General features: G+C 43.3%; 1 protein-coding gene across 2 annotated transcripts in view; it reads right to left on the bottom strand.

Annotated features, from left to right (window-relative positions):
* Nucleotides 1–26,108, bottom strand: part of LOC144705219 (calcium-dependent lipid-binding family protein) — an 89,321-nt gene that overhangs the window by 30,759 nt on the left and 32,454 nt on the right. For both annotated transcript variants that reach the window (XM_078577801.1, XM_078577802.1), the window contains 14 exons: nucleotides 26,007–26,103; nucleotides 25,134–25,232; nucleotides 24,928–25,068; nucleotides 24,748–24,810; nucleotides 23,125–23,586; nucleotides 22,705–23,031; nucleotides 22,483–22,614; nucleotides 21,973–22,086; nucleotides 21,541–21,725; nucleotides 11,479–11,587; nucleotides 11,268–11,411; nucleotides 4,386–4,652; nucleotides 3,622–4,272; nucleotides 2,375–2,584 (listed from right to left, as the gene is read on the bottom strand). In XM_078577801.1, coding sequence (XP_078433927.1) covers nucleotides 2,375–2,584; nucleotides 3,622–4,272; nucleotides 4,386–4,652; nucleotides 11,268–11,411; nucleotides 11,479–11,587; nucleotides 21,541–21,725; nucleotides 21,973–22,086; nucleotides 22,483–22,614; nucleotides 22,705–23,031; nucleotides 23,125–23,586; nucleotides 24,748–24,810; nucleotides 24,928–25,068; nucleotides 25,134–25,232; nucleotides 26,007–26,103 — 3,001 coding nt within the window. The remainder of the gene's footprint in view (nucleotides 1–2,374; nucleotides 2,585–3,621; nucleotides 4,273–4,385; nucleotides 4,653–11,267; nucleotides 11,412–11,478; nucleotides 11,588–21,540; nucleotides 21,726–21,972; nucleotides 22,087–22,482; nucleotides 22,615–22,704; nucleotides 23,032–23,124; nucleotides 23,587–24,747; nucleotides 24,811–24,927; nucleotides 25,069–25,133; nucleotides 25,233–26,006; nucleotides 26,104–26,108) is intronic.

The raw sequence follows: 26,108 nt of genomic DNA on the forward strand, positions 1-26,108 counted from the left end.
AAAACATATTATGTTGAGGCCATCCTCCACTTAAAAACCACCTCCTTGCAGTGCAGCCAGATTCCCCATAGTAATTAGAGAAGCCTTTCCCAATATATCATTCTCCTAGATCTGCTTCTCTAATAGAGTCCTTGAAATGAAAGGGTAATTAAAAAACAAACGCTGACCATACCTTGTTTATAAAACATACATCAACTGGAATGGCTTTGTTATTATTAAGTAGATGATAGTGATCCTATCTGAAACAGCCAAAAAAAAATAGAAAGGTTGAATGACCAATGAGCAAAGGATTTTGAGTTTGACAAATTAGGTAAAATCCGATACATTATGGGAATAGAACTGGCATGCTTAGAGGGAGATATAGTATTAACAAAATTTATATATACTTTGGATGTGTTAAATGATTGGGTCCAAGCTTGCACGCACACTAGTAGGTACCGATATTATACTAGGGATAGAGGAAGATGATCCACCAGCTTACAAGGGCAGAGATCAACATCTAATAGGAAAACTAATCTATCTTTTCACATACCAGGCCTGATATATCATATGCTGCTGGTCTGTCAGCCAATTCATGCAAACTCCGGGGGAGACAAATGAAAGAGCTATTGTTTGCCTACTCAGATACTTGATAGGAAAATATCGATAATGCAGTTAATGATACTGCAATTGTACAAACGCTGATTATGCAGAGAACAACATTGATCAACAATCAACTACATAGAGTTTTTACTTTTTGGGAGGGAACCTGATATCTTGGAGGAGTAAAAAGTAACATATTGTTTTGCAATCCAATACAAAGGCAGAATTTAGGGCCATAGGCTCATCGCATAAGTGAAGCATTATGGCTCAAATGACTTTTTTTGTTGAAGAAAATAAGGAAGATCACCCGTAGCGGTGGTCAACTTGATGCTAATAAAATATAAACCTGTGTAAAATCCATATACAAAATAACCAAAATGGTCTGCCATTCACCTCCCTCCAAACCAAAAAAATATTTGCGCCTTAATGTCCAGAATAACATTCTCCATGGAAGCCTTCTTGCCCTTGAATATGACCTCATTATAATGCAGCTATATCGCACAGAGCACCGCGAGGAGTCTTCCCCAATCAAGCTTCCTCCTGTATCTACCATCACCAACTGAGGGCCAAAGCGCCTCGTCGGAGGACACATTCAACCCCGCCATCTGCAGCGATGCCCATATTCCCTAGGCGAAGGGACATGTGAAGAATAGGTGGGAGCAGTCTTCATCGTCTCTAGTGCACATATGACACCCTGTGGAAGCCGTCGGGACCCATCTTTTGCGCAAGACTCTTGTAACCAATCGTCACCGCCTCAACGATCAGCTGAAGAGCCTCACCTTGGGAGGGACTTTTTTTTCATTGACATGGAGCATGAGGTGCTGATTGTCTAATCCCCCAGCGCTTTCCCTCTGATCTTCATATAGGGATCCTATGCTGAAAAAGATGTCTCTCCCCACACCCAACCAGCACGTGACTCACTCGCTGCCACTGCTCCGTCCACTAGTGCCTGCCTGGAATGAATGCCGATTGAACGGGTCCGACTTAAGTCTCTAATTACCTTCCTCAACCCGTTGGCCAACACTTTGCCGATGATGAGACTGATTGAATTTGATAGTGCAATGGGTCTGAGATCCCCCACATTGGTTCCTCCCGGCCTCTTGGGCAACAGAATAAGGTGTGACCAATTGAGTCTTTCCAAGCCAAAATTGCCTCATCCAAATTTGTCCAATGTGTCCATAACTTCTTACCCAATCAGCTCCCAGAACTGGTGAAAGAAGAATACTGGGAATCCATTGGGTTCCGGCACACCTTCGCCATTTAACCCCTAGATTGCTTCCTGCCCTTGTTCCACGAGGAATGGTTTCATTATCTCAGTCCTTTGCTCTTGTGTCACCTTGGATGCACTTCTTCCATTCCACCTCCACTGGTTATGGGCCCCCGGATTAGTTTCCACTCTGAACTGATCTGCTAATGCTCCTCCCATGGCTCCGGTCCCAACTTATTCACAGCCACGATCTATCCAACTTGAAATATGTAAATCTATTCTGGCCGGCATTATCTTGACGAATAATTGGAATGTGATCCGATAGCGGTCTACAGACATTCAATACTTTCTTTTTCCATGGCTACAAACCATTATTCTGGGATCAACAAACTAAAATACCTCTGAGGGATCCTCAGAGATAAGTTAGTGACAGAGAAAATCACACAATCATAAAAATGAAATGTAAATATTCAATTTGATGCTGGTAACATTCTTAAGTTAAATAATTATAAGATGCTAATAGAAAGGGTGTACAAAGATTGAAAAATAAGTATCTACAAAAAGAATCAAGGTCTATGGTCGTACTTGTATTTCAAAGGAACTACTTTTGATCTCGTGGGATGCAATGCTTTTATCTGCATCAGAATCAGGACTTGTATTTTTTATACCATGTGGCTGTTGCTCATATATATTAGCATCAATTTCTAACACTGAAATCTGGACACCGTCATCTGTCGAGACTGAGTAGCTGCTATCATTTCCGAGGTACGTGCACGTTCTTAGAAGTTCACCATTCTGGTTAAAAAAAATGAAACGTAAAATTACTTATAGAATTGTAGAAACATTCCCAAATGACAAAGTAATCATCATGAAAAATGTATTCCAAAACAGAATAGTTTAATATAGCTTCACAGAGAAAACAAAATCATAAAAGGGAGAAAGAGACCATAATGGACTTAAAACGATACAAAATAAACTCAATACCGTGCAGATAAAAGCCGAAGTTGATGTCAAAATGAATTGTCTTAAAATATTGATGATGAATATTCTCAGAAAAAAAGAATCAACATAATTTGAGTTTTATTTCTTTAAGTAATTGAATGACAGATGTGAAAACTTTCATGCAGAAGGTTCCAGCGAATGGAGCAGGAAAAAGGACGCAGCTTAAGATTTGAATCAACATAATATTTTTTTCTGGCATTCAAAGTATTTAAAACTATACAAGAGTAGAGTTCCGTAATTTAAGTCCAAATATCCTTATGAGAAGTCAAGTTGGGGAGGATTGCCAAATAAGTCTGCTATTCATTGGATTAGATTTTCTGAAAAGAATCAAATATTATGTCTCTCTTTGGAAAATCCCAGGTTTATCTCTTTGAAAAAAATATTCCACGTATACCTTTTTTCTGATAAGAATCAAATTTGAATGTTTAACAAAAAAAACCCCAAGTTTATTTTGTTGTTTAACCTTCCAACAGGCAGAGCTCTATATGAGCTCCACAATGTCAACCGCAACAGGGGACGGCTGTGGATTTATAGGTTTTTGACAAAGGACTTTTTACTAATGACACGTTCATAAGTAGGCCCATAAGAGAATAAAAGAGTTAAGGGGGAAACAATACTACTATGCCTTGTTACTTATTGGCCAAAACCAGTTACAAGGCATAAAGGAGAGTACATGCGACACATAAAATTGGAGGCTGTGTTTAACAGTCAGGAGAATCTTTTTGAATGCAAATCTGCATTTATAGTATTATACTCATACCTTGAGAATACATACATCATTGTACAAGAAGGATAATGAAAAGAATATACAAAAAGATCTTCTGGAATACCTCAATTTTTATGTTCTTAAATCGCAATCTTTTACCACGCCCAATTATGATTATAATGTTTTCCCTTCCTACAGACTTGTTCCTGGATTCAGGATCAAAATGCAGATGCATGGTTCCCCCACAACCATCATATATGGACTCCCCAACACTACAACCATCAACTATTAAACGTTTTTGGGGAGAAAGGTAGACAACTTTGTTTTGCTGAAAATAGATTGATTCTGAGACCACAATGTCATCTGTATTCCTCAATGGATCTTTCTCTGGATGCATCATTTCCTCTCTGCCAGTCACTACACCAATCGCAGGTACGAAAAACTCAACCACCGGCAGAATAAAATCTAACACAACAAGTAAATGTGGTTGCTGAATGCGGACAACAAGGGACTGGGAGGATGACCGTAGATGATAGTCCATGATCAACATTGTCAAAACAGGGGAGTCAGCAGCCCTCTCTGAATCTATGGTTTTTGCATGAGCATCATTTGAAAATACACCTAGTCCCGAGGCATCATAAGAAGAACCAAGCATCAGACGCATTTCAGGCTTCGTATCATGACGTATGTCCAACACAGATAACTTCCGAATCGTCAGATAAAGATCAGTTTCAGATAAAGAACTGGTTCGATATGACAACCAAAGACCTTCAAGCTGAAAAAAAACGAGTGAAAGGTTATTCTGTGAATTGTTCTATATAAGTAAAGAGAACAAATAATATGAAATGCCAATATTTAGAAACATTTCGAATAAGAAGAAAAGCTTACTGCGAGATGAGCCAACTGAGACTCTTCATCGATACCATTATGTAGGTCTAACATAGCTGTTTGAATTTCAAGAGAAATTACAGCAATAGTCCGTGATAAAAGCACTTGACTGTTATGATGTACTTTATCAGCAAGAACTCTCATGGATTCAATTGGAGAACCTCGAAAGCTGGGAGGAAGCCTGGGTTCTTCAGAAACATTTGTAGAAACACAATCCAGAATTACTTTATACTCCTTGTTAGACATGACACAGTGGAAATTTCCAACCTGCACAGATATTTTATAATTACAAAATGAAAAAGGTTAAAATAAATGAAGGACTATAAGGAAAAATAAATGATCAACTGAAAATTTAACACATTATATTTCTCCTGCTGCTGTCGTCAATCAAACTCAGAGAATTGAATAACAGTAGATAAAATGTGCAAATGAGTAAGAGCGATAAAAAGATCAGATTAAAATGTAAATAGAGTGGAAAAAGGATTAATTTGGAAAATTTATATCGATATAATTAAAGTGATGAATAATCAGTTCATTGATATATAATGTAGCACAGATCTTTTTGTCTCAAATGACTTTAAAGGGCTTTGTGCACTTATTCTCTCTATCTATTGCGCAAGGCTGTAGGAAAACAGTTTGTGTGAAATACGCTGAAAAATATCCATCTGTTTCCTGTTGTCCACATTCTATTGTCAGTTCGACCATTTGCTACATGGCATCTGTCAATCCAGCACTGTCTTATGCATCAGTGCAAAAGTCATCATGCATGTCACATATATTTTTTCATGGACCTATTTTCCTCATTGTCCATGCCGCCATGATGTTGACTCGATCATGCCACATGTCCACTGCTGTGCATGGAGCAATACAACCATCTTCACTATCAATGCATCTGGTAAATCACGACACCAGCTGTGCTTTCCCATGTGTCACTGCCATAATGTAATCATGTAATAGTTTTCACACTGCCTCTCCTCAAAGTTTGGTTGCCAAATCATGACATCATGTGTTCCCTCAGTCATCAGCCTTTATCATTCAAATATTTACTCAGTAAAAAGTCTGAGATGAGCAAAGAAAGGGAGGGGGTAAATGTGAACGAAAATCATGGCGAATGCTCAGATAGAAGAAGCATCATTGTCAACTTCATTATTAGAAGCAGTGGGTATCTCCATCATTCAATATCCAGTCCTACCATCTGTCCCTGGGCCTTCTGATAATCTAATCATAAACTGGCATCTCAGCAGAGATGGCATTTATGTGTTGGAGTCAAACCATGACAATCAATTTTACTGGGCATGACAAACTGGAGCTTACCAAGGATTCTCCAACTATTAAACCATCTCCTTTACAGGTCTACAACCCAATGGGGACCATGGTTTTTAATCCGGTATCCCACTTGATGACCAGATATCATTTGAAACTTATATATTTGAATGATAACTCCTTGAATGACTTGACGGTAAAATATCATGGTATAAGGAAATGAGGTTGAAGTCTTATTGAGTATTTTGGTGACTATAGTTTCACCTTGGAGTTGATTTCGTCGATGCTTCTTAGTGCTCAACATTCAAAGCACTCAAATATAGAGGAATCACCTGGTTTTGGCCACAATGCCCTGTCCCTGAATACTCTCATTTCAGCTGTACGGGCCATACTGGGATAGATGCCACATACTTGTGTGAATACAACTTCTGGCGAGGAACTGAGGGAGATAAAACCACTAATCAGATTACTCTCTCCCACAACAAGCCTCAAGCCCTCCCAGAAATCAGCCTCTGCTTCTGCATCATCCAGTACATCAATCAAATTTATTTATTCTCAAATTCCTCACAAATATTTCATCTCAGACATCACAGACTTCTTTTCCAAGCATAATATCATTTGTCACATATGCTTTGCCTTTTTAACGAAACATGATGTACTCTTCTGCTACGGACCCATATTTCCATAAATTCTGCAGTCACCAAGTGCTTACAATACCCTACATTAACTGTATGCCCTCATTCATCTTGGATAATCATATTCCTGTAACTACCCTTCGTTACAGACTGTTACAAGTATTTGTATTGGATTTGAAGAGACTAAATAAATGGTAGTTTTTTTTGAGATGTTATTTAAGGTGGTCACCGGACAAATGTAGTAACCACCAAAAGCTACATGTGGAGATAGCTAACACTCCCCACAACCTGGCCAACCCCTCCCTCATCTGATTACCCCTCTAGCAAACCATGATGCCATGAGGCCCTCGACCTCATGTGCTAGCCTGTCCTTGGACACCTTGCCCCCCCTAAATATTGCCTCATTTCGGTGTAGCCATATTGCCCACAGCACTGTCAATGCTCTACTCCCCTCCTCCCTCCTCATAGGGCCCCCTTGCCTTATGAACTCCCAAAAGACCTCTGATGTCACATTCTGTGCCAGGTGAGCTTGGGTGGTCCAGATTGAATGGGCGACAGGGCACTCAAAGAATAAATGATTGCAGTCTTTGTCACCAGTTGTGCATAAGGTGCACATTGCTGAGGCATCAGGATACATACTCTGACATGCATCACCAGTCTCTTGCATAGTAAGAGCCATCCAAAGATCTTAACCTTTAGGGGAATCTTGAGGGGCCAAATGGCCCGGCTTGCCTAGATTGTTGGTTGATCCTTGATTTCCTGGCATAGCCTCATGTAGGCCTTCTGAACAGAAAAGGGGGCGCCTATCCAAACCCATCCGTATTGTTCTCCATGTCTTGGCTGGCGCTGAATCAAAGCATGTTGCATGTCTAGGAAGTCCGCCACCCTCTGCTCTGAGAGAGCACCTTCTACCCCAAGGTTCCATATTTTGTCCCAACATTCTGCCATTGTGGCATCAGGACATCTGTCCTGGGCATATAGCTGAGGGAAAGTCTCCTTCAGACGGCTATCCAAAGACCATGGGTCTCTCCAAAAGCAAAATAAGGAGCCATTGCCAAGTCGGGCGGAGAAGAACTCTCTAACTTGGGGGAAAATCTGTCTAAGGCCCTGCCAGAAGGGTGACGTTCCTTTGCTTGGGGTCACTTTCTCGACCAAAGAAATGGTACTGAGTTTTTAGAAATGATGAAGGACTAGGATTGAGTCTCGATGGAGACATAAGGAAATTAGAGAGAGAAAATGGAGGAAGCTGATGATGCTTCCCTCCCTTTGCCATCAATGTCCATTCCTGTGTCCAACCAGTTAAGCATGGCTCTTGCCCAACCGAATGGGAATAAATTGAATTTGAATCTTAATTTTCTCAGCTCCCGTCCTCATCCTCTCCTCCCCCCATCACCCCTCTCTCATTCCTTTTATGTTTATTATATGCTATGGGACATTGGGCTGCTCAATAACCTCTCTTATCTCTTCCGAAAAAATGCTCATACAGTGACATATCAGGCTTCGTTTGATTGCTTTCCACACTCCATGAAATTATTTGATATTTCTCAGTACAGTGGTGACCATACCTTTTTGTATTGTTATTTCCCGTAGGGGGAAGTCAAAGTCCTTGTGTATGTAGATGGCATTATAAGTACGGGACATGACTCTCATACGGCAGCTCAGCTGGCTTCACATCTGGTTAATCTGAAAATAAACATCTTGGCCCACTTCGATACTTCCTCAGCATTGAGGTGATGTATTTTGTTACTCGTATTTTTATGTGCCCATGGACATATATTAATAATCTTCTTACAAGCTCGGAAATGAGGACTCACAACTCCTTACCACTTCTATGGAAGTGAATCACTGGCTATCTCAGGCGGAGCATGAGGAGGCTGTTGATCAAGGAAGGTACCAAAGATTGATTAGTAAGCTGATATATCTCACACACACTTTCCCTGATATCGCTTATGCAGTAGGTGTGTTGAGCAAATTTATTCATGATGCAAAGATGTGTCAAATACACTCTGATTCATCTGCCAGTTGTATACACTCTCCGTACCTAATTTGACGTCGCAGCCCATTGAAGGGTCGTTGTCTTCGCGGCCTGATGGTCGATTGATATTGCCGCAACGTAAGGTGTTGCGGAATTTGCCACGGTCGCCTCACCTCGGTTCCTCAGCTCTCCAATCACCTCGGCGCACTCATCTCTGTCGCCAAGCATTCCCTTTTCTATTGAGCACACTATCAGGGTTGTCTTGACTAAACTGCAACTCTTCACGGCGCAGAGCATGGTCATCTTCGTCGCGGTTCAAAGGGGAGACGTCGCCATCACAGCGGAAATCACCACGGCTGCCTCGTCTTGGTCGCCGAACCATCACAGCAAAATCTGTCGTGGCCTCCGTCATCTCTTCATCCCGACGGAGTTGCCAATCTTTGCAGCGTGAAGGAATTTTGCCGTCGCAACGAGGGACCTCGCCCTTGCGACGCGGAGGGGGGATACCACCCTTGTGCCGTAATGACCTGTATCTGTCGTTGAGATGGAAATCGTGACGGTCTCCTCGCCTTGGTCGCCAAGCCGGTACATGTCGTTGCCAAGCCATCCAAAACTAATGCCCCCCTATCGACGGTCCCAGATTCACCTCTCCCGAAATCCTTCTTCTCCGATCAGATCGCTTTCGCGAGGACGAGTCGAGACTCTGAGTCGGTGACGGCTCACGACTGCGAGATCGTGCAAGCGACTGCTCGTTACGGCGAGACGCGCTCGCGACAGCGAGATACGATGAGACAGCGAGCTCTGCTCATGACAGCGAGATCTGATGCGACGGCCTATCCCAACGACTCTCGACGTCAAGTGGCACTCGCGACAGCGAGATCATGACGATGGGGATGGCGAGATCGCAATGAAGTCAACGGAGAGATTGCGTTGGCGACGGCTCCCGACGGCAAGATCCCGCAAGCGAGGGCTTGCGACAATGAGTTGCGCTCATGACGAGAAGTCGCGCTCGCAACGGAGAGATCCAGTGCGATGGCAAAACCCCGCCTCGCGACAGCGAGATCCAGTGCGATGGCCTGTCCCCACGACTCGCGACGACAAGATCACGACTATGGCGACGGCGAGATCGTTACGACGTCGACAGTGAGATCGCGGCGACGACGAGATCGCGACGGCGACGGCACCCGCGGCCGAGATCGTGGAAGCGACGGTTCGCGATGACGAGTCGCGCTCGCGATGGAGAGATCCGGTGCGAGCATGATATCTCAAGGGTATCATTGGATAAGTCTTCAGTTCAAGTGTAATTGTGGCCTCCATTTGGAGTTTAATGCAAATCATGATTATGTGGGTTCTCATGTTGGTTGACACTTAAAAGTTCTTTACCATTATTGATGGCCATCTTATGAGGTGGAGCAATAAGAAGCAATCTGTGGTTTCTCGATCTAGTGCTGCAGCAGAATTTTGCGCCATTGCTCAAGGTCTTTGTGAGGCATTATTGCTCCCTAATATTCTTGATAAGCTTAACTTGTCGTGTGATCAACCTGCTCAATTTTTTGGTGACAAAAAGTCTGCTATTAACATAGCCCATGATCCAGTGCAGCATGGCTTCACTAAACATGTTAAAGTCAATTGTCACTTAATCAAAGGAAGCTCAAATCTGGACAATTCTGCACAATGTACATCCTTTCAGCTCATCAGTTAGCTGATATCTTCACAACACGTGTATCTACCCTGTACTTTCAAAAGATGTGTGGCACGCTAGGAACGGATAATGTTAAACTGTGTTGTACTAACTATGGGCCTAAGGCCGTGTAAATGTAATAGTCTAACCTTAGGGCAAATTAATGAAAAGCTAACTCTCCCTAACTTTAAATTAATGGGCCTGTGCAAGGCCCATTAACTGCCCACTAAGGGCCCATTAAGGGCCCATTAGTGGGGGGCCCTTAGGGCCTCACATATTAGGCCCATTAAGGGCCTAATATGTCTGGGCCTGATTTACATCAAGCCCAGCAACCAACGGCCAGAAATCTGGCCGTTGGAAACTGCTGCCCCTATGGCTATATTTTTTAAAAAATATAGCCGTTGGAAAGGAATATTCTTGTTAGGAAATATTCCTTTCCTACAGCAGTTTTTTTCTTTCTCTCTTTGTTTGTTTCTTGAATAAAAAGGGGCCATGGTGAAGTAATAAGATGATCCTTTTGAAGTGCCCTAATTCTGTCTCTCTCTCTCTCTCTGCGCACTGTTTCTCTCTCTTCTTTCTCTCTCCTCAGTGCTTCACAGATAATATCCACTCATCAGCTTGAGGGGAGTGTTGAATGGGTTTCTTTCTTTTCTCTCTTCTATCTCTTATAATAGCCCATTACCATAGGCCCAGTTCAGACTCTCTCTGCTCCCCATGCTAAGTACCAAGTAATGAACCCTAAATTACTCTTATCAGGGTTGAGCCTCTTTCAAGTCTAGGTTTCTTCAGAGATAAACTTGACATAAGGACAAGGGAAACTGATACAAAAATAAGATAACACATCATTTTATAAGAATGTTTCAGATTTACAAATCTTCATTCCATAGGTTTTATGTCCAAAGGGATGAGAATTTAAAAGAGTATTCCAAAGTTCTCTGTTTATATCAAATTAATCTGGCACATGTATACACGACACAAAAATTTGCAAATATATTTTTTTATGTCATCAAAAGTCTACGAGTTTTTTTTGCAACTGATTAAAGGATTGATTGATCTCTTCTCTCGTATTCCACGCTAAGAATTTTGTTTTGATTGGAGAAATGCAACCTTCTATGAAGAAATTGACCGTAACTGGAGTACATTAAGAAAATTAGCGAGTTAATGCCTCCTAGACTTGTACCCAATAGAAAAACAGTGCACACATGAAGGGGTACATATCCAATCAAAAGCATGTAAATGAATTTAGGGGACAAATCCAGTCGACTAAAATAAAGGAAACTTCAACTAATTCAGCTGGCAACATATCATATAGGTCCATGAATCATTACCGTCACATCCACATAAATGGTAGGGACTCTTCTGAAAACATCTCTTAGGCTACGCCTAATCTTAATATGAAACCCTTCTTCTTCTCGAATCATATGCATTCCTAGGCATCCATCAACTCCAACAGCCATGTTGATCTCACTTACCTGTCAAAATAAAGAATAATCTAACTCAGAAAAATTAACCAAGATTGATGTAGAAATCAAGAACTACCTGTATGTCAAGAATATCCATGTGCACTGCAAAAGGGTCCTCCTCCTGACAGCCATGCCAACTTAAGCTATTGCTAAGATGTAACTGACCCAGGTCAAGCTGAAGAAAACTGTAAAAAGATTTCATCACAGGGTTACTTTGATCAGTTTAAGAATGCATAAGTCAACCCAGTGTATGCTCAATGCTAAAGGGTATCAAATAATTGCAGAGGAAAGAAATATGGAAGGCTGCTGTCAACAGTTAATAATTCAATAAGTGAAGGAAATAATGATCTGTCATACTGAAAAGCTAAACTGTGAATGCGGCTAAATGATTCACTTCTCTAGCCACTACATCATTTTAAAATTAAAACACTATAGAAATATCCTTATGTCTGATAATAGCAACTGTGTCAAATGATCGGATGTCATGGATTCACTGAGTAGCTATCATTGTGCAAGATGCCAAAATGTAAATCCCCAAACAAATATAGAAACCATAAACAGCAAAGCAGAAATATGGATGTGGAATATAGAGATGGGAGAACTGTCTGGCGGAGCAAAAACTGAAATAATGATACCATTCCTATCATATCCTAAGGCCGCTAAGGACATTCTTGTCTTTTATCCCTCACCCACAGGTCCATTTGAAAAATGTAGCCCTCTCTATCAGATAGCAGGAAAACACTGATTGGTACTTTTTACCTTGTATCCACGAAGTGCCTCCATGTCGTAGACTGCTGACAAGGTCCATCCCAGTTGATCTCTCTCTCTTGGACACATCCCCTCCACCACCTTCTCTTTCATCAAGTTTTGGAGGCGTCTACAATGCAGTAGACAGACAAAAGATAAAAGGCATTTTGTCATTTTTCCCTTTCGCATGCGGCCATTTAAAAGATGTCTCGTTGTGTTGGAGGGCACAAAAGGACTTTGGTAATTAGTATTTTGCACCAACAATCTCCTCTTTGATAGGATCCCGACCGGGCTCGTATCAAGACGAGGTTAACCCTGGCGGAGTGGACGACGCCGACGGAATGAGAGCGGCAGAGAGAGGCGGAGTGGACGTCGCCGGAGGAATGGGGCTCAACGGAGTGGATGTTCTCGAGAGAGAAGGAGAGTCTACTGGAAGGAAATAACACTAACAATGCATGTCCTGCCCTCCACGAGGAGGGCTACATATTTAAAGGGATTAGTGGATTGTAACACTCTCTGTCTGATCTTTCTCTCTTGAGAAGTCCTCTGTCAGCTTCTTCGTCATCAAATATTTGTGATGCCCATCCTACCAGACTTCCCTTCTATGTTTTTCATGATAGGAACCATATCATTTTGGTACCAGAGATAGGTCTGATCACCGTCCTGTGTGGTATTCACCACCATTTCCAACAATGTCAAACGAAGTCCAGATGCCTACCTTGGAGGACTTGGCAGCCAAGATGGCCTCCTTGAAGCCACCCTTGAAAGAACCTTGCAAACTCTGGAAGATAGACTTGAACAACAACAAGCAGTATCTTCTGATCATCTTGCAGCCATCACACCCAAGTGTAAGCCTTAGTTACTGGAGTCAGAGCCCAGTTGCCATCCACCGTCACCACGAGACTGCAGGCCCTATCATCAGAGCCCTCTCTTCTGCCACCACCCCTGCCATTAGACATCATTGCTCCTGAAAATAGAGCAGAAATTAAATGAAGAAGTTAAAAGGACTCCTCTTCTGGTCAGGAGTCCTTTCGTGCTTCCCAGCCTTCAGCAGCTCATGGCAGATCTGAAGACTTTTTCTAGGACTTCGCACCCATGCCAGCTTCCATGGATAAGTTCTCCAAAGAGAGCAGACATTAAGCAGTCTTTCTTAAAAGAGGGGGACATAGCTCAATAGTGAGATGGAGCTTGACAAGGATGGTGAATAGTGGACAGGGCTCAACAGTGTGACCGTTAGGGGAAAGCCCGACAGCTTGATGGAGGAGAGCGGAGCGGGCGAAAGTGCTGATGAAGATGGATGGCAACGGCAGACGAGAGTTTGACAACAGCAGCTAGGGCTCCCGAAGGAAACACAGGGTTCCACCACTATTTCCTTTTCTCTTCTGTTTCTTGTTTTAAGTTATTTCATCTTTTGGTCTAATGGGGGTAATTTCAGCCCAGCACGTTTTTTTCATAACCTGGTATTTAAATCAGAATCATGGAGTGAGAAGTGAGGTTGTCATTGTTCAACACTGACTCCAACCTCTCTAGGGTTTCTATCAAAGACACGTGGAGACATGTCTACACTGAAGATTGCGATTAATGGGCTGAATGGGGAAGGAGTCTTGGGGCGTAGTTTCTAACCTTTTTTTACAGAGCCTTCTAGGACACGGTCAAGATGGAGGTAATGGACATGGTGGAGTAGTTCCATTAAAGAAACAACATAATAAAGAAAATGGACCACAGTAATCTGATTTTTCTGCCAAATGTCTAGGGGCCATCAGCTTGGGGGACTTTCGACCAATTGCACAGTTCAACACTAAATACCTTATACGAGCCAAGGTCTGGGTCAACCGGCTCGGGGAGTTGATAAATGCGCTGCTAGAACTAGTCCAATATGTTTTCATTCCAGGTAGACAGCTGGCGGATAGTGCAATTGTAGCAACAGATATCTTGACAAGGGTTTTATGCGGAAGTTATATTTTCCAAAGGCTTAAGACTGCCCGGCAGGGAATTCCTATGAGCATCTATCTGGCAGAGAGGCTCATGATGAGAATGGCCGGGGTGGGACACTCAGGGGGTAGGAGTATGGTCAACCATGTAGGTTGCTTTGCACATTAATGCTGCATCAGAACAAGGTTATCTTGAAGGAATGGGAAGAATCCCTGGACAGTGAAAAAGAATGAAAGGTAATGCATCAACTTATCCATATGATCCTTTGCTAGGGGATGCCTCTCCTTTTTAAAGATGCCCCAGGAAATCCCATTCTAATGAGTCATATGCCTAGGTGAAATTGACCTTCCACATAAATACCCAGGTTCCTCTCCTTCTGTATGATGCTAATATCTCTCCTGGTGCAACTGTGCTGCCCACGATCTGATAAGTCTTGCATCTCATGGTTTAAGGGGCAGCCACCAGAAGGCAGGTGGGCCTTTAGATCTTATGTATAATTATTGATCACATCCTTTTATCGCATCAGGAGGCTCATCATTAATATGGTGATCTTAAAACAATGTCCGAGTCTTGTAGATATAATAAGCTCAAATGAAACGTGTATTGATGCTGAGTAGATATAGTTTCAACTCTAAATATAAAGGTAGAACATAGTATGCGATTATGAACATGTAGCCAGCATGACCGAAAGACCAGAGCAGAGGGAGCAACGACGTCCAGGAGGGCGACCTCTTGAGGGAGATATCACTTTTTTTCTTGCATCGCCCTTCCCCCTTTCTCCAGAGAAGCTTCTCTCCCCTGAAGACGCTAAAACCGCGCCGTTCGGACCTGTAACTTCGATCGCCTTCGTCCTTCTGTTTTTTCTCTCTTCAACAACGTACTCCATTGCGACACCTTCGTTCAGCACTCAGAATCTGTCGGATCGAAAGGAGGTCTGGTGAACGAAGATGTCCTCGCCTCCGCCATCCGGCTTGATGAATACAAAGCCTTTCTGGCTGTTGAACCAGCTCACCGTGCCGTTCTCCCGATCGATGCTTGACGAGCGGCCATCGAGCAAGGGAATGCCAGGGCAAGCTGGTCTGCCTTAGATGCCAGATGACAGGCCAGTGTCAAATGGAATGCCCAAGAGAAGGTAGAGATGGGGTCAGACAGACATACCTCAACCGGAAAACTCACGGCTCCAAGGGCCCTCAACCTCAACCAAAAGACGACAACATTTGGCAAAATGGAGCACCGGCAGACCACAAGGGAACCCTGATGGGCTGCCTAATCGGAGAGGTCCTGAGAGGTTCCTCTAAAACAAACGAGGTTCAGAAGGGTCTCCATACAAAAGTTACAGCCCTCGCCAAAGCAGAGGTATGGACCCTTGAAAGCGGTAGTTTCTTTCTTTAGGGAGCATCAATGGCAGCTTATACATCACTAATCGGCTGGGAGCAATTAGTCAGCGGGGGTGGCCTAGTGAGATGGCGCTGGGTTCTCCCAAGCAATTTCAACGAGAGGATCCAGTACTCACACATTATAGAAGCTCGGGGTGTCCCAATGGGTATCGGACCAGACCAGCGCTGGAGGCTTTGGTCAGACATTTAGACACTCTCAAACGTATCCTCTCTTATGGCTTGGAGTCGGGGGACCCAAACATAGTGGTGGTGGAGGTCAAGCGCATCCAAGCAACCATGCCTCCGCCCATCCTTAACTTTTGGGGCCCAAAAGAAATCTATGGGGTTCGACTCACTACAAAATTGCCATCTACTCAGCAACTCCCTTCAGGGGGACGTTAGTTTCCAGAACGAAGAAGGTCGCCCTAGAGCCGAGGAGACAGCAACCAACAATTAATTCAGGGATGGAGTATGACCCCAAAGGGATCTCACACAGTAAAGAGGACACAATGCAGGTACAGCAGGAAAACCAGATGCAACAGGCATCTGCTGCAAATGAGACACACGTGGCAGACACAGGGAAGGGGGGAGAACCCAAGAGACAAGAGATTGTGCAGGAGCTAGGAAGCACACCAAGTAGAAGGGCAACAGTTAGTGAAGGAAACAACAAAACTGTAAGTCAGTGCCCACGGCTATGCAAAAAGGTTCACTAAGGTAGAGAACCGCTTGTACACAAACGTTAGAAGTTGGGCATCCACCATGAGCGGAGAATAGCTGCATGGGCAAAGGCCGGGAAAAGTGGCCGACTGCTGTTAGCAGCCGAATACAAGGCCAGAGGTAGCAATCGAGAGGACCAAGGATTGAGAGGGGCAGCCGAACCCCAGGGTAAATGCAAAGAGATCCTCTGTCCTCCCTGTAGTGCTGCAGCAGAGCCGGCTAATGAATCAATAACTGCAGTGAACTCTCCCAACAGCGCCGCACTAGAGCCGGCTATGGAACAAAAGACCACGAAGGCCCCTCCCAACTGTGCTGCAGCAGTCTCAGTGGGCAATCAAACAGTCACGGAAGACACTCCCAATTGCGACTCCACAGAGCCTGCTTGGAAACAAACAGTGATGGAGGACCCTGTGATAAACCACAGAGCTAAAGATATCGCACTGAAGGTCAGACCAAAGCTGGCACATGGCAATAACGGGGGTGAAGATCGTTCCCCATGAAGTGTATCTCATGAAACGTTCGTGGACTCTGCGACGAAAATAGGCGTGGAGTAGTGGGAAGGTACCTGAGAGAATCGGGAGCCACCGTGGCATGCCTACAGGAAACCATGCTTGAAAAGTGTGAGTCAAGGGAGTGGAATACAGGGGGAGGGCCTTTCTTGAAGGTTTTTTGGTGGTTAATGCTATAGGGAGGTCAGGGGTTGTCGTGGTGGCATGGAATAAGCGAATTATTTTCAAAAATAGACACATGGACGGGTCAGTTTGATGCGGCAGTCAAACTTAAATGCATGAATGACAATTTTAAAATGGTCGTAGCCTCGGTCTATGGTCCAACCAGTGTCTCACGGAGAAACAACCTATGGAGAGAGTTGGCCGATCTAGTGGGCACCTTCCAAGGGTGCCCGTTACTCATAGGAGGCGACTTTACTGTGACATTGGAAGCGCGGGACCGACCGAACGGAGCGGGAGGGAGAGACGTCGATTCAGAGGCTTTTTGGGCCTTCATTTTGGAGTCATTACTCCACGAAATGGGACCCATCAACTGCACATATACATGGAGAAGCACAATGAGCCATAACAGGATGTCGAGATTAGACCAATTTTTATGTTCAGTGGAGCTGGCATAACGATTCCCATTGGTAGACGTAAGATCTCTCCCAAGGACACTATCAGATCATACCCCCATTGTATGAGCTGGAAACGAAGCAATCAGAAGGCCCACCTATTTCAAGCTCAACAAGTCGTGGCTACAAGAGGCTGGGTTCAAAGAAGATATAGCGAGAAAGTGGTCAGCAAAGACCCAACTCAGATCCGAAATGGAAACACTTGCAGCAAGAATTCATGGGCTGAGGCACCACCTTGTGGAGGTCCGTAAGCGCATCCACGAGAACAGAAGGCAATCCAGAAAAGAGGCCTTGCATAGGATCAAATTTTTGGATGACATGGATGATACTCGATTTCCGGAAGAAGATGAAGCCCATGAGCGAAGAAAATGGTGGGGTGTGGTCGGCGACGAAGACGAGAAGCTAGAGATGGACTGGAGAAAAAGGTCTAGACAACTGTGGTTAAAGGCAGGGGATGCGAACACAAGATTCTTCCATCTTGCTGCTAACGGGAGTGTTAGTGAGTTGGGGAGGATTCACCACTGGCGAATTCCCACCGGTATAAGCAACTGGTGGGGAAACTCCTCTACTTGACGCACACTCGGCCTGACATTGCCTTCGCCGTCAACTTGCTCAGTCAGTTTATGCATTCTCCCCGGGAGGTTCACCGTCAGGCCGCCCACCGGGTTCTTGCGTACCTGAAGGGCTGCCCCGGCAATGGCCTGCTCTTCCCTCGCAGTACTGACGGGACCGTCAAAGTATACACTGATGCTGACTTCGCCGGTTCCGTTGTGGATCATCGGTCTACCACGGGCTACTGCACGTTTGTTTTTGGCAGTCTTGTCAGCTGGAAAAGCAGCAAACAGGACAAAGTGTCCCGTTCTAGTGCCGAAGCCGAGTACCGCGCACTCGCCGATGGGGCCTCTGAGGGCCAGTGGATCTATGGCATCCTTCACGATCTCCGCGTGGAGTACGCCGGCCCGATTCACTTCTACTGCGACAACAAGTCGACGATTGCGTTGGCCAAGAACCCTGGACAACAGGGACGTATCAAGCACATGGAGCGCAACCGCTACTTCTTCAAGGAGCGAGTCGACGAAGGGATCTTTGACCTTGATTTTGTTGCCTCCGCCGACCAGGCAGCGGACGTCCTCACTAAGGGCCTCTTCCGCCCACTTCTTCAACGTGCCGTCTCCAAGCTCGGCATGGAAGATATCCATACTTCGCTTGCGGGGGGGTGTTAGTGAGAGACTAGCTACTATGGGCTAATGGGCCCTATTCTATAAGCCCATTAGCCCATCTATCCCTCTCTCTCTTAGGGTATACATACCCACCTATGTACTCAGTTATGAGTATGTCATTATCTTCCTCTTCTCTTCCACAACAGGGAGAAGAACGATAAACATCATTCAAAAGCTGAAGGAGGGAGGCCAGGAACGTGTCGGACCACAAATGGTGGGTAGTGCTGCTGCAGAACACTTCTGCTCGTTTTACAAAAAAGGACGGCGTATCCAGTGGGTGTGGTGTGGTAAGGGTGCACGAATGTTGAATCCGGTTCACAAGGTAGATTTGATCCGCCCTTTCTCAGAGGAGGTCAAGGAGGCAATTAAAGGACTCAATGGCGAAGGGGCGCCAGGCCCAGATGGTTTGCCAGTATTCTTTTACAAAGATTTTTAAGAATTGGTGAGACCGATTGTGATGGCCACGCTTGAAGAATTTTGCCAAGGGACGGGCAGCATGGAGAGAATCAACCAGGCATACCTTTTTCTACTACCAAAGATACAAGGCACAGATAAAATCGAGTATTTCAGACCAATCTCGCTATCCAACTCCATCTACCTAATTATTGCAAAGGTCTTGGCGAACAGGCTGAGAGTAGTGATCGGAGAGCTAGTCAAGCCCTCCTAATCAGCATTCATACAGGGCCGCTTACTAGTGGATAGCGCAGTCTCAGGGGGAGAGATACTAGCTTCATGGAAGAGACATGGGACCAAGGCGTTCATGTGGAAAGTTGACTTCGCCAAAGCATACGACATGCTAGATTGGGGTTTTCTTTGGGCATCAATGAAGAGAAGGGCCTTCCCGAAGGAATGGATCACGTGGGTAAAGAGATGCATAACTTCACACTCATTCTCACTGTTGGTGAATGGGAGGCCAGAAGGAGGGCATATACAACTGCAAAGGGGTGTAAGGCAAGGTTGCCTGCTTGCCCCCTTACTTTTTGTCCTAGCGGGAGGTGCGTTCACCACTTGCGCCAACATAACAAGCTCCCACCGTCTCTTAAAAGGATATCAAACAGCAAATCACCCCAAGGGTATTCCGCCACTGCAATACGCAGATGACACCATTTTTTTTGTTGAAGGCTCGGTGGAGGAGGCAAAAAACTTGTCCACCTTACTAGATCTATTTGCAGACTTCTCTGGCCTACAAATCAATCGGGCTAAATCAGCTTTTGTGGGTAGCAGCGTCTCTCAGGAGGAGGCGTTACAATGCACAGAGGCATTTGGTACACCACTTGGAAACCTACCTATGAGATACTTGGGCCTGCCACTGACCGCAGGAAGGATGACAAAGGTAGATTGGCAGCCGGTGGTAGAGAAGGTCGATAGATGACTAGAAGGCTGGCAAGCTAGGGTGCTGTCCAGAGGAGGTTGACTAGAGCAAGTGAGGTTGGTCCTGTCATCAATTCCCATCTTCCACCTCTCGGTGTTCAAGATGCCAGCAGGAATTGGTCAGAGGCTCGGAGGCCTGATGCATCGTTTCCTGTGGAAAGGCGCTGGGCTTAACGAGGGTCGAGGGCTTGTACTGGTGGCATGGGATATTGTCTGAAGACCTAGCCATCCAAATTTTGAGCGACAGCTATGCTCAGAGTTTAAAAGAAAGCAACCCCAGGTAGAGGAACACTGCCTTTCTGGCAGGGCCTTAGACAGATTTTCCCCCAAGTTGAAGACTTTTTCACAGCCCGACTTGGCGATGACTCCCTATTTCGCTTCTGGAGAGATCCCATGGTCTTCAGACGGCCCTTTGAGGGAGACATTCCCTCGGCTCTATGTGCTGGCCAGATGCCCCGATGCCATAGTGGCAGTATGTTGGGACAACATATGGAATCCAGCGGTAGAAGGTTCTCTCTCAGATCAAAGGGTGGCATACTTCTTAGGCATGCAGCAAGCTTTGTTTCAGTGTCGGCGAAGACATGGCGAACAAGACAGATGGACTTGGACAGACGCTCCTTTTTCTGTTTGGAAGGTCTACATGAAGCTATGCCAGGAATGGAGGATCAATCAACAATCCAGGCATGTCGGGCCATTTGGCGCCTCAACATTCCATTAACGGTTAAGATCTTTGGTTGGCTCTTACTATGCAAGAGGTTGGTGACACATGTCTTCCGTTGGAGGATGTATCCTGATACCTCTGCGACGTGCGCTCTATGCACAAATGGTGGCGAACACTGCAACCATCTATTCTTTGAGTGCCCAGTCGCCAGTTCGATCTGGGCTACCCAAGTGCATTTGGCGCAAAACGTGACGTCAGAGGAGGTTTTTTGGGAGTTCATAAGGCAAGGGGGCCCTAGGAGGAGGGAAGATGGAGGTCGAGCGTTGACAGCACTCTGGGCGATATGGCTACACCGAAATGATTTAGTATTTAGGGGGGCAAGGTGTCAAAGGATGAGCTAGCCCACGAGGTCGAGGGTCTCATGGCATCCTCATTCGCTAGAGGGGTAATCAGTGTAGAGAGGTGTTGGCCAGGTGATGAGGAGAGTTTAATTATCTCCACATGTAACTCCGGGTGGTTACCGCTTTGTCGGTTGACCGCCTTAAATCACTTTTCAAAAACAAAAGCAAGTATGAACGTGTACAAAAAATTATTACAGCCTTAAGGAAGATGAAGATCTCTGCATCAGGGTAACTTTATTCCCCATTGACGCATCTAAGTACTCCCAATGTACAATTCCCCATTTATGCATCTATCAAGAGCGAAATTCCTCAATCATGTTTGAAAACAACCATGAGATTATAACTATGCAAACCCTTGACTTCACTAGAATTGTGAATTGGGTATCACATGAGAATGCTATTTCTTATTTTTTCGGACACAATTTGGCATCAAGTAAAACCCAGCTCATTACTAGCTCCTCTAGAATTACCAGACATGGAAGGATCAAATTAGAATTCTTTAAATGATACAGAGAAAATGAATGGGGTGGCACATGCTAGAAAAGAAACTTCTCAAATAAAATGTCAGGCATGTCGAAAACAGTGCATACTCTCTGCTTGAGGAATGACCAGGAATGATGATTATGGGGGTATGAAGAGACAAATCCAGTTTGATAGAGGAGGCTCCCTCAATCTCATACTTCTGAATTAGCCACTCAAAATTCCCAACTTTATCAACAAGCTTGACAGCTTCCTCACTGCGCGGTGTACCAAGCTCCAGAAAGTATGTGGTTATCTGTATGATTATCGGACATTCAGATTCATGACTAATTGTTCCACGTAATGATTGTAGCTAAAGTTAATAGTAAAATGACATGATTCTAAGCTGGGTAAGAAGACAAAGTAAAACATGGTTGAAACTAAATAGATTGTGGCAACAAGTTAATAGTTAAATGACAATATTCTAAGCTATGTAAGAAGAGAAAGAAGAACATGGTTGAAACTAAATCGATAAGTAGATGAAGGTCAGGGTGAAGGCCCACCTCCTGAACAAATCGATTAAGAAATACAATCTGTACTTCGGAAAGTTGACCATCCAAACTGTAATCATATCCTTTGTAATCGTCATCTGTGATACTATAGGACTGCAACGTAACCTGATAATTGAAACGCAAAAACAATTAATTGGCCATAGAAAGTTTGGACATTTAAAAAACAGATTTGAAACAATTGTTGAACATGATATATGCTTTCATTCATGTTTCAAAAAAAGATCATAGGTTTTCAGAGAGGATGTTACGGAGAAGGAGTTTCCAAAAGTTTCTTTATAGAACCAAATTTAAGATTTTTAGCAAAAAACTAAAGGTAGGCAATACCAGAACATGAGGTGCTACATTAAATCCAGTTGAAACGTTTTAGTAAAAATGATTCTCTTGGAGTCAGAACACCAATGAAAAATATGATAGATAATGTAAACCCCATAAAATAATGAAATGATGAAATTAAGATCATCATAGTAAAGAAACAGAATACTACTAAAAGAAAAAAAGGACCTTAACAAGAGATTCAACTTCTTGATTACGAAGGTCGCAAAGCCAACCCCAAGTGTGTTCTATACCAGGAGACAGGTCACGGATTCTTAAATTTCCCAGCCTACCTTCAATATAAAAGGAATTTGGATGCACCTGATCCAGAAAAAAGCCAAAAATGAGAATTAGATTTGGAAGTGTTTCTTGAAAAAAGTGCAACCAGATTAAAGACAGAAAGCTCCTAACCTTAATGTTCAGAAGAAAACATTCTTGCGCAAACATTGCCAATTTCGAGCCATCCTCATTATTAAGATAAATACAAACGCTACCAACGTCCATAGATAGATCAAATACAACACGCCCCTTGCCATGACCCAAAAGGCCCTTGATGACATGGTAGCCATTTTCTCCCATGCTTCCTTTTTTATTGGAAGAAGAAGCTTCTGAAATGTTGGTTTCAGGTCCTGTGGCCCCCACCAAGTTCACGTAACTCATATCTACACCAAATTCAATCAAAGCAAGCAGAGTGGGTCTGTTGCAAAAGAAGTCTAACTTTGACATGCAAACTGTCATCTGAAACAAGAGAAGAGGAAGCACAGTAATAGATAAAACATCAACCATCATGAACCTCTAAATGATAAGAATTGAATAAATTCATGCACATACCCTTGTATCAATGTCATCATACTTGGGGGAATCTGCGCTACGTGTCAGAAAAGAAACAGCAATGAAATCAGCAAGTGTCTCATCTTGCGCCTCATAAAAAATCTCTCTTGGCGTTTTCCCTTTTGCCCATTCCTTCTCTTCAATTGAAAATTCAGTAAAATCCATACCATACCACATGTCACCTACTTCACTCCCACACATTCTCGGACTCAAGTCAGAGGTAGTTACAAAATCAGACAATGCATCCCCAAAACTCTCACCTTCCTCAAGAAGGAAATTGCTGAACACCCTGTCATGGTGTTGGAGGCCGAGAGACCCCTGCCTATTGATATTATCCTTTAAAGTAGAACAAGCTAGGAACTGGGGATGCCCAGAAAGACAAGCTTGAAGTTCATCTTTTATTTTCAAAGAATGAAGCTTCATTTTCACTGAGAGCTCAGCCTCAGAGCGCACAAGATTAACCTGCCACAATGCAACAATCCGGGAAAAATTTAGGAGTCAAGATTATTACTCACGGGAATTTTGTTTTACTTAAAGGTAAAAGGATATCAAAAAGTTGATATGTTCTCCATGTGAAGGTAATTCACCACTCATTATTATAACCATTATCATTAAACTTGCATGAGTGGACAGAACAAGTATCATTAGGAAGCTTATCTTAGTCATACATTTTCACTTAATGATGTAATTTTTTTGTCACTCTTCTTTACGAGGAAAGAATCTTCTTCTGTTTGCAAACAGATATGACCTGGGAACCCCATGCTGTCAATCGGGCATAAGAAGGGATATCTGTATGCTATGGTAGACAGGCATGAGTGGGAAAAAGGTGGCTCATTTAGGTTTATGAGGGAAGGAACCTCCATAATTTGATGAGGTGGGGAGTCAGTCGCAGGAAGTGGCTGCTGCCACCAGACTGTTCTTGATGAACTCGGAATTTGCTTCTTCTCGATGGGATTATTGTAGATTGTCTGTGGCCATTATCATAAAATTTTCAAGAACAAGGTTCTTTGAATATCTACACATTTGAGAGAGGAGAAGTCAAATAGGTTTTTTTCCCCAACCTGCATCTTGTAATGTTTACTTCGCTCAAAAATGCTGACAAGTATTTTCAAAAAAAATTTGCTGACAAGCGGACTAGTGCAGTGTCATTGCTTAGATTCCTATCCAAGTAAAAATAAAAGATACAAAACATCAGATGCTATGTTGTAGATAGGTCTTTCAAGTGGTTACTAATTCAAATTAGCATAAATTGTGGCTATTCCAACTACATCACTATTTTTCTACTCAATCATTTCAGAACAGAATCTTTTTTCTAAAAGATGATTTATAGCGGTCACCGTACAAAGTGGTAACCACCCAACGGTTCATATGAAGAGTCCTAAACCTCTACTCATACAGGACGAAATTATAAATACAGAATTAAATTATACATAGGTCCAATCACCGTCAAGAAAGCGACTAAAAGGTAGCATATGGATTATCCACATGAGATCCCACTAAAACACGATGGACTTTTCTCGGATCTCACAAGGCTACAGTACAATAATGTAAAACTTTTAGACAAGTTAGGGATAAGGAAATGAAATGTAGAATAACAAGCGGAATCATGAAGCTATCAATTACCTTTCCTCCCACAGCAAGGACCTCAAGAATTATTTCTTCAACTGTACTTTTAGACTTATCCACCTGCAATGGTGGTCAAACATCATGTCATTACATCATAAAAAGTTGCCACACACAATATTACTTTTTTTGGTTTAGATCCGAAAAGAATAAAAGACAGATAAAGCATCAACAGCTTACCGATCCATAAATGGAAAGGCTAGTCTCAAGCAAAGCTCCACTAATTACAAGGTCTGGATTCCCTAGGTTCAAGGTCGGAGTCCCAGAAGATTCCCCATCACCCAGTAAGTTGTCTCCCAAGATGTCAATCGCAGGTGGTGCCTGTGTACTTGAAACTTCAATACCAATACCCCTGATAAATTAACATTTATAAAAATAACACGCACTGAAGCTCTGTAAGTAGCTTGGACGAGTTCCTTAAGCCAAGTTGCCTTATCTGTATCCCCGTGGAACTCTATTATCAGCGTGTTCGATGATTCCAAGGCCTGAAAAGAGAAACTATGCAAGTAATAGCAGGAAGACCCAGACTCCTCATAACAAACTACGAAAATGAGAAATTTAAAATAAAACAAATTCACCATTCAATTCAGAGGGCAGATTAAATTTTAACTTATTAATAGGAAGGAAAAAATTGAATGAAAAGGTCAAGAACATATACAAAAATTTTTGGTAGAATATACACACTTTGCCAAACAAAATACGTCGTTCCAACTATTAAGAAAAAAGGTATTTAAGGAAACAAGACATACTGAAGACTAATAATTTACAATATACAGAATGCATTCATAGCTGGGAGATGAACCTTCGGAAACCATGGAGTACTTGAGAAGTCCTTGGAGTGAGCCCAAGCAGTTTGAGTGACGACGGGCACATCCCGACAATGAAACTAGTTTTGAATTTATTACAATTTCCATTTTTCTTCAAAACTACAAGACTTTGTATTTAATAACATTTTTAAAATAAAAGAAGGAAGATCACCTGTGAGGTGAACAACCCAAATTTAATAATATCCATAAACGTGAAATACACAGTTGACCAAAACAGTCCTCTCTCCTACCTTCACTCCCTCGGAAACCACTATGAGCTTATAAGATAACAGAAGAAACAAAACGTAGAATAAAAGCTTTGTGCCTCACAAATCTATGTGACACTCACATATGGTCCAAGCAGAGATATACACTAAATTTTTTATGAGAACTAGAATAAGGTGAACCATGATTGGACATTTATTTTTTCTGGTAAATAAACTGATAACTAACCTTTTGCATGTCCGTTCCTCTTGAACCAACAGCAATTGAGAATAAGGATCCCCCAACACTACTAGGGGAAACTTCAAAAACCTGTCTTCCCCCCATGCTAAA

The sequence above is a fragment of the Wolffia australiana genome, chromosome 7, assembly GCF_029677425.1.
Source record: "Wolffia australiana isolate 7733 chromosome 7, ASM2967742v1".
In the NCBI taxonomy this organism is placed as follows: Eukaryota; Viridiplantae; Streptophyta; class Magnoliopsida; order Alismatales; family Araceae; genus Wolffia; species Wolffia australiana.